Genomic DNA, 15204 nt, shown 5'->3' on the forward strand with positions numbered 1-15204 from the left:
GGCTGGTTCTTCTCCGCAAAAGCCTGAGTTAAAACCCAGTTTTTGTTTCAGAAGTTCAAGGTTTGAAACTTTAAATCACAGGCCCAGTGTGGCCCAAAATGGATCCTATTCGCTACAGTTAAGTCCTACTCAAAGTCTCTCTGTCACCTTCGTCACAAGGCTCGTGTAACAGAGCCGAGTCCACAGATACTCTTGAATTGGCTTACAATATGATAATTCAGAACAAAGATTTTGATTATTTACTACATTCGAATCTATTCATGAATCAGTAGAGATTATTTAGCAAATAACAGTTTTTTTTGACCCATCATTCAAAACCAAACCCAGTCCAACAGTTTATAACAAATCTCCTACACCATGCAAGTCACCAACACAAAAGCCACAGAATCACAAAAGGAGGAGAACGACTGCCAATTTCATCACATACATTTTAAGCAACTGACCTAATAATGTAAGGAAGAAATTAACAGAGAGAGAGATAAGCATTGGGCAAACAGAGCAGTTCTAAGTGATGTAATCAAATTTGACATAACAACACGACCCAAATATTGGCATAAGAAATGTCTAACCATTCAACAGCAAATATTGGCAAGAGTACAAATAAGCACACCAAATAATGACACAAATGCCTAGTTTTCTCGTAATACTAAAACTGTAAAACACTTATTTGACAAAAAACGGAAAATACTTCATCAATCAGTACCTCCACTATTATATGCACCAGAAATCTGAAGCTTGAGAAACTCCAATTCCATCTCCAATTCAAAGTTCTTCTGCTTCTCAGCCTCCAACTCCATTCTCAGCCTATCATTAAGTTGCACCAACTGATCCTCTCTGCTCATTTCCCCACCCAACAGAACAATCATGTTAGACACCTGTTGCCTCTGCTCATCCAAGCTTCTCCTTAGCGCCACCAACCCCCCAACCATGGCTTCTCTGTCAACTTCACCACCATCACCACCGCTTCCTCCCATACTCTCACTCGCGCTAGCAGTGAGTTCCCTGTTGTCACCTTCACTTTCTCCCTGAGTTACCACTTGGGCCTCCTCTCCATCTTGCTTTGGTGAACTCAAGTTCCACTGACCCGAGTTATCCGACCCACTTGATTTGTTATCAGGAATGATGGTTTCACCACCAAACCGCACTTGCTTCACAACGGTGTCGTCTTTGGCTTCAGTTGGGAACACCGGTTCCATCTGGAATCCTTCTTCATTAAAGTTCCACCCACTAATCCTTCTTTGTTTCACTAACTCACTCCCAGTATCTTCCCCATCACTACCATTCTTGTGAGAATTCTTGCCTTCTTTGAACCTTTCTTCTACGCTAGGAAGCCCATGCAACAAGTTTTTTACGAGAAAATCTGTACCCTTGCAGTTCTTGAAAAAAACATGCTTCAAAAGCTTCTCTGCGGAGGGTCTATTTGACGGATCTTGATGAAGACAAGAAGCGACCATATCTTTAAAAGCCTTAGAGAACTTCTTGCTCTTGAAATTCTTGTTGGTTTTCTCATAATCAGAGAATCGGAAGCGCTTGGTTATCTTCATGAGCAATGATTTAGAAGGAGGGAGATGAGAGAGAGGAGGCCTACCATGAGCAAGTTCAAGCGCAGTTATACCAAAAGACCAGATATCAGCCTTCAAACTGTACCCATTATGCGAGTGTATCACCTCCGGTGCCATCCAGTACGGTGTTCCCGCCACATCAGTAAGCATCAACGGCGACGATGAAGTTGATTGGCCCCACCCGGGGGCAGTATTCGTCTCGTAAATAGAAGCCGAGACGCCGAAGTCCGCAAGCTTAACGGAACCGTCAGAGTCAATAAGAATGTTACCGGCCTTTACATCTCTATGTAAGTGGCCTTGGTTGTGAAGATAGGACAAAGCGTTCAGGGTTTCTTTAAGAACTATTGCAATGCATGGCTCTGGTAATCCATCAGGAAAAGATGAAGATATTATCGACTGTAAAGAGCCACAAGACATGAAGGGCATAACAACCCATAAACGGCAGTCGACGTTGAAAGAACAGTGGGCCCTCAGAACATTCGGATGGGAGATAAGAGACATGGTCTTGGTTTCACGTCGAACATTTTCAAGATCGGCCCGAGATTGATCAAGATCAATGGCCTTGATTGCCACAAGAATTGAGTCCATGGGGACACATATAGCTTTGTAAACAACAGCACTAACACCAACGCCGATTTCATCAAGAATCTTATAGGCCTTTGCGTCAAGTGGGTATTGAATTTTTTTACTGCTTTCTTCTGGTTCATGATCTCGAGTAGCCATGAGTAACGCTTAATGTTTTTGTGAGAATTGGAGAATTGTTGTTATGAAGTTGAAGGCGAGTAGAACAATCTTGAAGAAGTAAGGGAAAAGAAAAAAAAAAAAAGTAGGGTTTTGGGCGGTTTTCTTGTGAGGTTTGAAAGGGAAAGAGACTGTTATAGCGGTGATACGATCTTTTAGATTGTGAGACGATGCATGTGAATTTTAAGTGCTTTTAATGTTGGGAGGGGCGGTTCAGGTTTACAGCATTGTACAACAAGGGAATTTGGGTTAGTTATTCTGTTACAGCCTGGCACATCCCATATTCATTTAGTAAAACGCCTCTTCAGATCAATGCAGTAATTGTTTAATTGTCAATATGCTTTGATAATGAAATGGTTTGAACTCTGATTACCAGATACCCTAATTTTTAATTACTATGGTTACTTGGTTAGTATCAGTGAAATTGTTCATTTTGAGTTTTTGAAAAGATCCCCCTTTTCTTTTTCAATGACCGGAGGTATCGGGATCAGTTTACGGACACCTTAACTAATTCTCCGAGACCCTGAAACTATCTATCGGATAAGACCTCCAATGGCTAGATCCTTGTTTACTTGTTCGTTTTGGTCAATTTCCGTATAGTTTTTGATTTTTTTCTAAGAAACTTACTAGAAAAGGAATAACTTGTGGAGCAAAGTATCAACTTATCTGGTGATAAAAGAAGGAATAATTAAGTGGAGAAATTAATTTATCAATTACTCTGCTCTCACAGCAACTTAAACCTGTTCGTTTTGGTCAAATTCCATATAGCGTAGTCCTGAGTTTAAGCCCTATATTAGCTGGAGCTATCTAAGCAATGTATGGAACCTCAAGTTTAATTATGGGATTGATTGAGGACGCGTATAATAGCAAGATGTTGCAATGCTGATGGAGACGGGAGTCCAACTCTAACATAAACAAACTAAAATGGCCAAAGCAGACCACCAGTTCATGCCCAAGAGTAATTTATTCTCGTTATATAGTTACATATATAGCAGCCCGTGAAGTTGTACAAGGAAAATTGACTATTGAAATGGCAGTTATCTGGATGTATTAGCTTTCCAGTTTCCACAGGGCCAGACATTGTACTCGTCTTGCCCAAATGTGATTTTATTTTGTCACATGATATGAACCCTGTTATGTTTCCAAGCACAGCGGGTACGAATGATACAGAAGAAATAAGCCAAAGAATAGAATCATGCAACTTTTTTCTCGCAAGCTCGTAAGTACTAGAGTGTTTCAATTCAATCCTGAATGGTGAAACGGGGCACCTGAACAAGACTATTAGTCACCAAGCCCTGCGGCTAAGATTAAAGGAGACATGGGTGCAAAATGCAAATTCAATGCCACATATTCTGAATCTCTCTTTATGAATTAGTATTACGGTTATAGATGCCTGGAATTCCAGCTTGAAACCTGAGAACCATGGAACCCAAGCTCAAAAAAATGATGGAGAGAACAAGAGATAATAGGCCAACAGAAGGAGGAACTCGCCCTTTATCCTTCCTCAACATCACCCCTTCAATTATAGGGTAATTCACCCATAAGATGTAAAATGAGAGGAAAACTTGACCCAGCAGCTCATTCCAACTCCCTGAAATTATCATTCTGGCAAATCCTCCGGCAAAAGCGATGATGTTCAATACGACCAAAGTAACTATAGGAGCAAGCAAGTTGGTTGAGGTTTGGAAGTTGAATTTACCCAATTGGTATAGAGTGACTTCATCATTATCAGAAACTTTATTGGTAGGTAAGAAATTTGGTTGTCTCATGCCTAAACATTTCAAGATAGCATCGAAAGTTCCATAGGTATATGCAGTGACTGATTTTATCATCCACATCCGCTGTTCATTCCACCACGCCAGAACTGAACCTCCTGTGAGCAGAACCTCCTCTACATTTTTCAGTTGGGAAAATATGAAGACAGATGTAAGGATCATAAACCGTGGACTTGAAGCCTGCATAGAAGAGAAAATGCAACTGAAAGTTTGCATATGAAGGACTGGTTGAAATTTGCAACTCAAATGGGGAAATTTCACAGATTCTGCCATGAATGCGGCCAACTATTAGCCTGCATTTAGTAATTTTATTCACATTCGTTGAGAATAAGACTTCAAAATAGCCATAACAATCAGGTTGAACATGGTTACCTTGGGGTATAGTGGAATGCCATTCAAGAGACATAGCTGGGGCAGAGTAGCAAAACACCACAAGGGCAATGAATAGAGGGGCTGGAGTGAGTAGTAGGCATAACACATGGTTTGAAGCACAGACATTCTTGATAGCCCATAAACAAGAGGGCAGAACTTTGAGAAGGTAACTTCAAGCAAACCGCAATTCCATCTTGTACCCTGAACTAATGTGTCATTCAACTTTGTGGTAGCAGTGCCTAAGAATGCTGGCCGAGATGGATTACAGAAAACAGAATTCCACCCTTTGCAATGCAAGATGAATCCGGTAAAGTAATCTTCTAACATAGAGTTGTACAAGAATCCTATCTGGTTTCAAGCCAAAAAGAAAGGTGATTTAATGACATAATAAAACATCTATATGTATACTAAATTGGAAGCTGATGTTGGCCTGAGATTACTTGCCTGTTTACCCCATAGAGTCTCTTTTTCATAGGTGCAAGAGGCTAAAAATTGGGCTTCCTCTTGTAGTATGCTCGACGAGGTCCCTCTGTCAATGATGTTATGTTGTTTGTTATGCTGAAGTGACATGATGAGTTCATTTGAAGGACCAAAAGCTTGTTTGAGACCAAATAGATCTGAATCAAAACGAAGCAACTTATAGCTGGATGGCTAAATTCACAACCAAGACAAAGACAACATTTTCAAATTCTATCATTTGTATCAAGATGAATCAGGTGCTATTGTATGCGATTAGCCATTTAACATTTTTCTGTTTTTCTAACAATATTTTTGGTCAAAATAGAAAACAGGTTAATCGAATCTTGCAGATTCCTTCTGCAGCAGATATGTTATCTAAGGTAGAGAAGTAGAGTTGCTATAGGAATTGAATGGCACATAACTCATACCCTACTCTGTTCCTATTGGAATTTGCAGAAAAATCTAAGAAGCTACTCAATCGGTAATGACATGGTTAAAAAAAATTAGATATGCTGAAATGCACTTTAGAAGATAGAGCTTGCAGCATATCATTACTTTATCCAAATAATCTCCATTCGCATTTGGAATGCTAGTTCCATTTGAAGTAGTCAGAATAAAATTTTAGTTGATTAGGATAATGAACCTACCCTTCTGCAAAAATTTCCCATATAATGCTTCTCTCTTCATGTAATAGCCAGTACCGGACAACATCGGTCCCTGAATTCCATCGATACCTGGCCACCTTGTCTGAAACAACATCAAAGACTTAATGGTAGTAGTACCTCTCCACATGAAAGGGTTCAGCAAAATTACTGCAACCCACATCAAAATTCATAGTCTGGGAACCATGAGGTGGTGCATCCATATTAATGGACAAATTAGTATAAGATTTCACTTTCATCATTAACGTACCATGAATGTAATCCTGAGCTGGCTATCATAGATGTCAGTCTTACTGATATTGTGGAATTTTTGAGGGAATTGAACAAAAGCCAGGGACGGTGAGATTTTTGGATCAAGGTGGAAACACATTGCTTGCCTAGCAGATGTTGAATCATTGCAGTACATGTCACAATCTAGTATTAGTATGTAAGAGGAGTTGCTGAGAATGCTGGAAACCCTTAGCTGAAACAAATGTACAACTGATAAATTAAACTTCATGTGTATTAGTGACCGAGCACAGATATGAGAGAAAATGAAAAGAAAAAGAAGCAAGAGAGACTGGGTATATACAAGAACATTAAGTGCTCCAGCTTTGAAATGGTGTGGATGAGGTGGCTTTTTCTCACGAGAGACGTACACAAGAAGAGGCATCTGAACTTGGTCAGAACCCACCACGTCATCTGAACTATCATGTACCACCTGAAGTAGAAAAGATGTCAAAGAATTTCATGGTTATGGAATTGAAATAGTTATAAGTATTAACACAACGTATGACTTTTTTTCCGAATCTGGCATATCCTTCATCAGCTGGCCTTCGCCCTCTGGCAAAGCCAGATTTTGATGAATTACAAGTAAGATTCAAGAAGCTTTTTACAGTATACCTCAACTATAGAAGGATGATTTTTAGCCTTGGGACTGCTTGTTTCTTTGATCACTGCTTTTTCTTCTTCTCTATGAACGCGCTCTTTAAACAACTCATACTTCCTCTGCAATAGCGTTAAATTGGACAGATGATGCGCTACAAATATAAGCTAAAACGTGCCTTAAAAATGAAAAAACAAAACAGAAGACATAAAACGAAACAAAATTCGTAAATGGTCTTGAACAAACAATAGACCCAAACTATTGAAATTAAACCTTGATTTTCTCTCTTTCTTCCTCATATTCCACACTCTGAGTAACACCATGATCATCATCCCCACTCGAAAAGAAGACCTTGGGACACCTAGTCTTTATTTCAAACCTCCTACAAAATGGAAGCCAGGACCTGGCAAACACACAAGCCTCTCTCAAAGCAACCAAAGTCAAAGAAGAACCTCCATCATCTGAAAGATACACATGAAGCTTCTCTGGTGGATAATCGAGGGCCATAGCCGATAAAACAGTGTTCATGACATCGAAAGATGGCTCCTTCTTGGGATCTGCAGTGCATATAAATACGTCCAAAGCTGGTAGTTCCTTGTCTTGCTGCAATCTTTCGGGGAACACTGTACGAGAAACAGGTCGCCATGTAAAAGCTTGGTGAAGGAGCCAAAGAAAAGAGAGTAACAGCTCGGAGGCAAAGACTAAAAGGTGTGTTAATGAAAGTGGTGGTGTTGGTGTTGATAGAAAGAAAGAAAGTCTGTAGTAAATAATTGATGTTAAAGCAACGAAATGGAGGAGAGTATACAAACGGTTGATTATGGCGGATAGTTTGTGAGGTGTGTAGAGATAAAGAGGGAGAGACTCCATTGATTAGTAGAACTGCAGGCAAAGCTAAGTTAATGGTTATTGTCAAATTATGCTTTTCGCCACTGCCCTACAATGAATTGTTGCCCCCAGCAAACACAGACAGTTTCTCGAACATTTATCCTATTCATTTGGTTTTCCATTAATTAGTATACAAAAAATTTGGGTGATAATATATCATTTCAAATTCAGGTAAATGAATATGCATTGATTCTTTTGACAAATACGATAACCATTAGAATAACATAAGAACGTTAATAATGAAATATTATTCTGCAGAGACTTACATATATTTGTTCCTCCAAGAACTAAAAGTAAGTGAAGAACGGTGATTGAAAACTAAAAACAATAGGCAGCTGACAGGTAACGTGATGCGAGTTCCTAATAAGTCTTGGCGGGTAGAGATCAGGTTTTGTCTTCTTTTCTTTGGTTCCTCCCATCCGATCACTTCAAATTTGCTACGGCTTTGAATAACATATGGTCCATAACACTACGGACACCGAAAAAATTACATTGAAATTCTGTATCGATCTATGTGTAATACGCGTCTGAATTTTTTTATAATGAACAGCCGTCCATCAAATTTGGACAGCTGTTCACTTACATGGACACCCATCCATATTATATGGACGGGCGTCCATATACAAGGAACGGGGGTCCCCATTTAAAGGACGTCCGTCCATAAATAAAATACAATAAAAAAATTTGCAAAACATTATGGACGGCCGTTCATAGGTTATGGACGGCCGTTCATAGGTTGTGGATGATCGTCCCTTAATTTTGGACGGGTGTCCGCAAATACGGGACGCCCGTCCAAACTTAATTTGTTTTAAAAAATAAAATAAAAAATTTGGACGCCCGTCCATAAATTATGGACGGACGTCCCTTAATTTGGATGGGCGTCCATTAGGAATGGACGCCCGTCCGTCCCTTACATTTGGACGGGCGTACAATGGACGCCCGTCCATACTTTTAATAAAAAAAAAAAAAAGATTTAAACAAAAACTCGTTCTTCTGTTGCAAAACATCTTCGTCTTCATTCCCCATCTCCTCTCTTTTTCTTCGTCTTCATTGCCAATTGTGCATTCCATTTCACTCCTCAAATAACGACTGTGGTGTCTCTCTTTTTCTTCCATCTTCATTGCCAGTGGTGCAGTCCATTTCACTGCCTCAAATAAGACTGTGGTGTCTCTCTTTTTCTTCATCTTCTTGTCAGTGGTGCAGTCCATTCACTGCCTCAAATAATGACTGTGGTATTAAGATTTTGATATGGAAAAGTATCAACTCTCTAACATTTCCGTTTTCCTTGGCGAGTGAATGTAAGTTAGTTACATTCAACAGTCCATCTGTCCTATAGTATGTGTGCCTTTGTTGACATGGAGGTTTTGTGCTTCATTTTCTGGGCAATATATGAAGCATTTCAGGCTGAAGCTTTCAATTGAATTTTTATATCTTTTTTTTATTTGTGCTTTTGCAGCATACTTCGCTAAGTCCTGATGGTAAACTTCTAATAATTGTTGGAGACAACCCAGAGGGTATGTTGGTGGATTCTAACACTGGAAGGTAATTACTCTATACTGTTGTCCATAAATCTTTTTCCCTTCCTTTTTCATTTATTTTTCTGGAACTGATTAAAAAAAATGACTTGGTGTCTACTGGTGCATGTATATTAGATCCTTCTTCTTCTTCGTCTTCATTCCTCCCTCTTTTTCTTCCATGCTGATGCAAACGAGAAATCCAAGTGCCCAGACACTGATTGCGGTCTTTTTTTTTTTTATAAAAGTATGGACGGATGGACGCCCGTCCAAATGTAAGGGACAGGCGTCCATCCTAATGGACGCCCATCTAAATTAAGGGACACCCGTCCATAATTTATGGATGGACGTCCAAATTTTTTATTTTATTTTTAAAACAAATTAAGTTTGGACGGGCGTCCCGTATTTACGGACGTCTATCCAAAATTAGGGACGGCCGTCCACAACCTATAAATGGCCGTCCATAATATTTTGTAAATTTTTTTATTGATTTTATTTATGGACGGGCGTCCTTTAAATAGGGACACCCGTCCCTTATATATGGATGCCCGTCCATATAATATGAACGGGCTCCATGTGAGTGAACGATCGTCCAAATTTGATAGATAGCCGTTTTCTATAAAAAATTATAAAAAATTTATGGTCGATACGAATTTCAGTGTAATTTTTTCGATATCCGTAGTGCTATTGGGTCCAACCTGTGACCACCCATATGTTGATTTTACAAATATTCTTATTTTATGGCTGCCCACCGGATCATGACAAGATACATACCTTCCCATTTTTAGTTGAGTATAAAATAGCCAATTGAATTGTGGAACCATGAGAAGTCATCGGTAAAAGTGTTATCTATTTATGTTCCATTGGTTCGTACAGAATTGTTATTTATTAAAATTATTATGGTAAAAATAGTACATCAGACTTATCTGATTATATATATATATATATTAATTAAGATCGATGAACCCTACTAGCAATGAAAATTTGATACAAGTATCTGAGATAAAACTAGTGAAATAATACACAAATTTACATGGTTAGCTCTCAATTGATTATGAGAGTGAGAGATACACGCACAAGCGAAGACGATATGGATTTTATTAAGACTATAGAAAAGATTGCAAACTCTCTCAGTCTCTAATTAATTAGAGAATTCATAACCCGTTTTTCTCACAAATAAAGAAAGACACTTTGAAATGAAAAGTATCACTATTTCATAATATTTGGACTTGTAGTGTTATTTTTTTGAATCTTTGGGTCTAAGTTACTTAAACTAAACCTCAGGGGTGTTAATTTTAAACTCAATATGACTAATATATTGTGTATTTCGGATGTATTGTGTTTGGAGACATGAAGTATGGTATTTATAGATAACCATGACCTACAAATCAATAATTATTTCAATTATATTCACATTACCATGTTCAAAGATTACAAATATTTTAATCCTTTCACATAATTTGGATTACAACCTATCACCACTTCCGAGATTCCCACTAATTTTTACTCAAAATATATTATCATATATGCTTTTTCAAATCTTTTTGTCGAAGTTTATGAGCTACTTGCTTGTAAAACATGTGAAAGTGGTTTCACATTTTAACATTTAATTCATATACATAATGATAGTACTAAGGATAAAGTTTATCCAAATTCATAACATTTGTACTTAGGGTCTAAATGATTTGCACTAAACCTCAGGGGTGTTAATGGATAAACTTAGTATGACTACTAGGTTTAGATGTGTTGTATTATAACATTTCTAACATTAAACGAGTAAACACTTTTTCCCACCAAAATGTTCCGATTCCGATTCCGATTCCGATTCCGATTCCGATTCCGATTCCGATTCCGATTCCGGCACCGTTGCGACTCCACACTACCATCATTCTCTTCTCCGGTCATCACTCACCAAAACCCCTCAAACCTTACTCCTGCCGACCCCGTTAATCGCTGGCAATTGAATAATTAGGGTTTGCGTAATCACTCCTCCCAAGTCAAATTTCGATAAATCTAAACCACCAAAATCAAATTTTCCACCACCAAAAGACTCACCAACCTCCCATCTTCGAAAGCCCCAACAATTTGGACTGAGTTTGCTCTCTGTTCGTTGTCGAAATATCAATGTATATAGTAAAATGGTATTTTAATAGAATATGGGTGAGAAAATGATATTAAACCATTATTTGGATGAGAAAAAGTTGTTCACTCAACATTAAACTCGTAAAGATGATGGTATTACTAAGAACAAAGTTTATCCTAATTCGAAGCATGGTTGTCAAATCGTTTATAGTATCGTGTATCAAAAACCTAATTTTTTAAATCATGTATCGAGTAGTGTATCGTATCGTAGAATATGCCTTTTTAAAAAAATAATAATTTTTTCTAAAAACTAATATCATCCCCAAGATTAATTAATATATTTTTATGATATTATTGGTTTTAAATTATGGTATTATATAATCAAAATTAATCACAGAATTAAGAATTTATATCATTTCCTCTCAACCATTCATATCATTTCCAAGATCAATATCAATATCTGTATCTTCACTTGTGTTATTATTATCATGTAAAATAGACAACACATCTTCCTATTCACTTTCTCCATGCAAAATGGATAAATTTGGGCGGGTTGGGTGACCTTAATCAGACCCGAAATTTTTTTTTAGGCCTTTAGCCCAAATTAATAAAGTCGTATCGATATTTTTATAGATACGAGCAGATACGTATTGTATCATAGGATACATATTAACGTATCGAAAGATTTATGATACACTCTCTGATATGTATTGTTGGTGACCCGAATCAAATCGTATTGTAGGATATATATCGCGTATTGTAGGATACTAATAAGTAAGAATTCAAATCACTTTTAAAGAAGATTAATTAATTATATAAAAATGCATAAAATATTTAGTGTTACATGCCAGTGCTTAACTAATACAAGAGAATAACAGATCCCAAGAACAAGAATACAATGAAAAACAAAACGGAGATGACAGTGATTGATGGCGGAATTCGTCCCTTGTCCTTCCTTATAAGCATCCCTTCAACAATTGCAAAATTGATAATGAAGATGTAGAATGAGAGCACAACTTGTACAAACATCTTGTCCCAGTTGCCCACTGCAATAATTCTTGCAACTCCTCCAAACAAGGCTGCTATGTACAGGATCATTAAAGTAGCCATTGGAATAAGAAACATTGCCGATGTTTGGAAATCTAGTTGACCCATTTCATATCTTTTAGCTTGTTCATTGTCCATAACTTTGTTGCTTGGCACGAAACTGGCTTTCCTCAGACCAAGAAATTTCAGTATGGCATCCAAACTTCCAAATGTATGACATGTGACAGACTTTGTCATCCAAATCCTCTGCTCATTTCTCCATGTCTCGATTGAACCTCCTGTTGCAAGCACCTCTTGCAGATGTTTAGCGATGGCCGACATGAAAATGAAAGAAAATATCTTAAAGAATGAACTTGAAAACTCAGGGTAGATGGGGATGCCATGTAGAAGATACAATTGGGGAATAGTAGCAAAACACCAGAGAGGGAAGCAATAAAAAAGTGGGAAAAGTGAGAGTTCTGCATAGCACATGCTCTGAAGAAAAGACATTCTTAATGGTCCATAAAACAAGGGGGAGAATCTACAGATAGCAACATCAATCAATCCAGTGCCCCATCTGGTGCCTTGAACCAATAGGTCATTCAAATTTGTGGCTGAAGTGCCCAAAAACTGTGGCCTAGGTGGACTAAGAAATGTGGATTTCCAGCCTTTACAGTGTAAAATGTACCCTGTAAAGAAATCTTCGGCCACAGTTGGATACAGAAAACCCACCTGATATCAAAAGAAAGGAGAGATGTAATTAGTCTTATGTAATGCCATTATAATTTGGTAAATACTAATTAAAATTTGATCCTATTAGTGATGATATATAGGCTTGCCTCTTCACCCCACTTTGTCCGATGTTCGTAGGTGCAGGAGGCTACAACTTTGGTCTCTTGCAGTAATGCGTTGGACAACTTCCCATCATTGACATTGTCGTGCTTGTAGTTTTCTTGAAGGGATTTGATGAACACATTGGAGGAGCCAAGAGAATTTCTAAGTTCCTCAAAGCCAATACCTGTTAATTAACATCAAAACTTCAACCAATCACGAAATTTGATCTTCATCAATCTTTAAAACAGTTAAAGTCTAATAAACATTGATGGTTTCATTTTCTATGGGCAATTCCACAGAGATACCTTTTTGGGTGCAGTTGCCATAAAATGACTCCCTTTTAATATAATAGCCAGTACCAGACAAGACTGGTCCCCTCAGCCCATCCATACCATGCCACATTGTCTTGATCAATGCAGAATACATAAACAACACAAACTTAGATCAAGCAAATAATTGCTAGTTTTTTTGCTCTGGACATATATTTGCATAGGTAAGCTGATAAAGTTTTAATTTTCTGATTACCTTATATGCTGATCTAAACTGACTGTCATAAATATCATGCCTACTGATGTTATAAAACTTCTGGGGGAACTGAACGTATGCTAACGTAGAAGAGATTTTAGGGTCAAGGTGGAAACACATGGCCTGCCTAGCTGAAGTTGGGTCATTGCAGTACATGTCACAGTCGAGGCCTAGTATGTATGGAGAATTGCTTATCACGCCAGACACCCGAAGCTGAAAACAAAAGGGTCAACTTGAGCATTATAATACTTCATTTGTATGTATGCATAAACGGATATCTTGAGGTGATTTCAGAGAGAACATACAAGAACATTGAGGGCTCCGGCCTTGAAATGATGAAGATGATCGGGCCTTTTCTCGCGAGAAACATAAACAAGAAGAGGCATATTAACATGGTCTTCTGGCATAGTCTCACCCGAAATGTCTTCTATTATCTGTAGAAAATCCAACTAGATTAGATAGTTTAAGTAGCCTAATTTGAACTTATGAATTATGGCTCTTACAGTTCCCTCTGTATTGCAGGCCAATCAGTAGGTCCAAATTAATATGACAGAAATTTTTTACCTCAATGTCAGTTGGGTGATCTCGGCTGTCCCCAAATTCTCCATCTTCTCCAGCCCTCATAACAGTTTCCTCAAACATCTCATATTTTTCCTGTACCAAAATAGAAACTTATAAACTATCAACTACATATATATACATTCCCTTGAAAGTACATATAATTAAGACTCTTGAAACTTTGAATTACAGGAAATAATAATTAAATTCTTCAAACCTTAAGAATCTTCTTCTCTGCCATAAACTCAATATGATCAGAATTATTATCATCACTCTCTGGTGCAGAGAAATATGCCTGCGGGCACCTTGTCTTGATTCCGAACTTCCTGCAAAAGGGAAGCCACCATTTTGCAAACTTATGGGCCTCCCTCATACCATATAAAGTTACAGGAGAACCCCCATCATCTGATAAATAAACATGAAGCTTCTCTGGTGGATAGTCCAGGGCCATAGCTGATAACACAGTGTTCATGACACCTAAAGTAGGCTCCTTCACTGAATCCGCAGTGCATATAAACACATCAATGGCCGGAAGTTTATCATCTGCCGGCAATCTTTCCGGAAACACCGTGCGAGAAACCGGATGCCAGAGGTACCCTCGCCCAATGAGCCATATAACTGAAAGAAGTAGCTCAGAGGCAAAGACCAGAACCCCTGGTAATAACGGTATGGCTCTAGTTTCTAGAAAGAGAAAAGAAACTCTATAGTAGATTAAGAAAGCTATAGCTATGGTATGCACAAGTGCATGTAACCTATTGAAGATGATTGAAAACTTGTTAACATTGCAAAGATGGAGAGGGAGATCAGAGTTCTCCATAGTTAACTGTATAAAAAACTTTTTTGGTTTAAGCATGAGGCCATGAGAGTCTAATCCTTTTAAACTATTGGAACATGGACTACTAAGTATGCGTGCCTTGCAGTTATTGGAGAATACTTTGTTAATGGCGATTGTTAGAGTCATGAAAGTGACTCTATTTTGGTGATAAAAATACCCTATTTGTGATTAAATTGAAGTATATTGAGACAATTAAAGAATTTATGATTTATTCACGAAAATCGCTTCCTAATATTTTTTCTTATGAATCTAATGTGTTTGGAATGATTTTGGAAAATATATGAGTTGATATTAGGTTGTGGTTTATGGATCCAGGGTGATTTTGTCTCATTTATGCTGTTTAGGGGGTAAAATGTCATGTTTTAAGGGGCTGATTTTGTCACGTTTTCAATGTACAGGACTAAACGGAAATTTTGCAATATGCACTAAAAAAGAAGTGCAGATCGCGTGAACATGCTGCCATCGATAGAGTTTTCCGCGACCCTTCGTCTTCCACCTCCGGCGACCCT

At 38.0% G+C, this 15204-nt stretch overlaps 3 protein-coding genes across 5 annotated transcripts; all 3 read right to left on the minus strand.

The window, feature by feature from the left end:
• Window positions 1-574: 574 nt before the first annotated feature.
• On the minus strand, window positions 575-2333 carry LOC116134145 (serine/threonine-protein kinase BLUS1-like). Its single transcript, XM_031419833.1, has one exon. The coding sequence runs from the start codon at window positions 2283-2285 to the stop codon at window positions 693-695; it is 1593 nt and encodes a 530-aa protein (XP_031275693.1). The 5' UTR covers window positions 2286-2333; the 3' UTR covers window positions 575-692.
• A 927-nt stretch (window positions 2334-3260) lies between these two features.
• LOC116134075 (cellulose synthase-like protein G2) lies at window positions 3261-7390 on the minus strand. 3 transcript variants are annotated; one of them, XM_031419749.1, is made up of 8 exons: window positions 6710-7390; window positions 6454-6558; window positions 6143-6271; window positions 5822-6034; window positions 5557-5656; window positions 4895-5067; window positions 4451-4798; window positions 3261-4258 (listed from the first exon to the last, which is right to left on the minus strand). In XM_031419749.1, exons 1-8 carry the CDS (start codon window positions 7301-7303, stop codon window positions 3668-3670), a joined length of 2253 nt encoding a protein of 750 aa, XP_031275609.1. In that variant the 5' UTR covers window positions 7304-7390; the 3' UTR covers window positions 3261-3667. The 3 variants fall into 3 exon arrangements, with proteins under 3 accessions (XP_031275609.1, XP_031275603.1, XP_031275618.1); XM_031419743.1 differs by having other exon boundaries at window positions 5822-6271; XM_031419758.1 differs by lacking the exon at window positions 3261-4258 and adding an exon at window positions 4301-4371 and having other exon boundaries at window positions 5822-6271.
• A 4372-nt stretch (window positions 7391-11762) lies between these two features.
• Window positions 11763-14690, minus strand: LOC116134128 (cellulose synthase-like protein G2). The gene is made up of 7 exons (XM_031419819.1): window positions 14078-14690; window positions 13867-13956; window positions 13608-13736; window positions 13303-13515; window positions 13083-13182; window positions 12783-12961; window positions 11763-12675 (listed from the first exon to the last, which is right to left on the minus strand). Exons 1-7 carry the CDS (start codon window positions 14675-14677, stop codon window positions 11776-11778), a joined length of 2211 nt encoding a protein of 736 aa, XP_031275679.1. The 5' UTR covers window positions 14678-14690; the 3' UTR covers window positions 11763-11775.
• Window positions 14691-15204: the final 514 nt, after the last annotated feature.

This window comes from Pistacia vera, unplaced genomic scaffold (assembly GCF_008641045.1).
Source record: "Pistacia vera cultivar Batoury unplaced genomic scaffold, PisVer_v2 Contig108, whole genome shotgun sequence".
Taxonomy (NCBI): domain Eukaryota; kingdom Viridiplantae; phylum Streptophyta; class Magnoliopsida; order Sapindales; family Anacardiaceae; genus Pistacia; species Pistacia vera.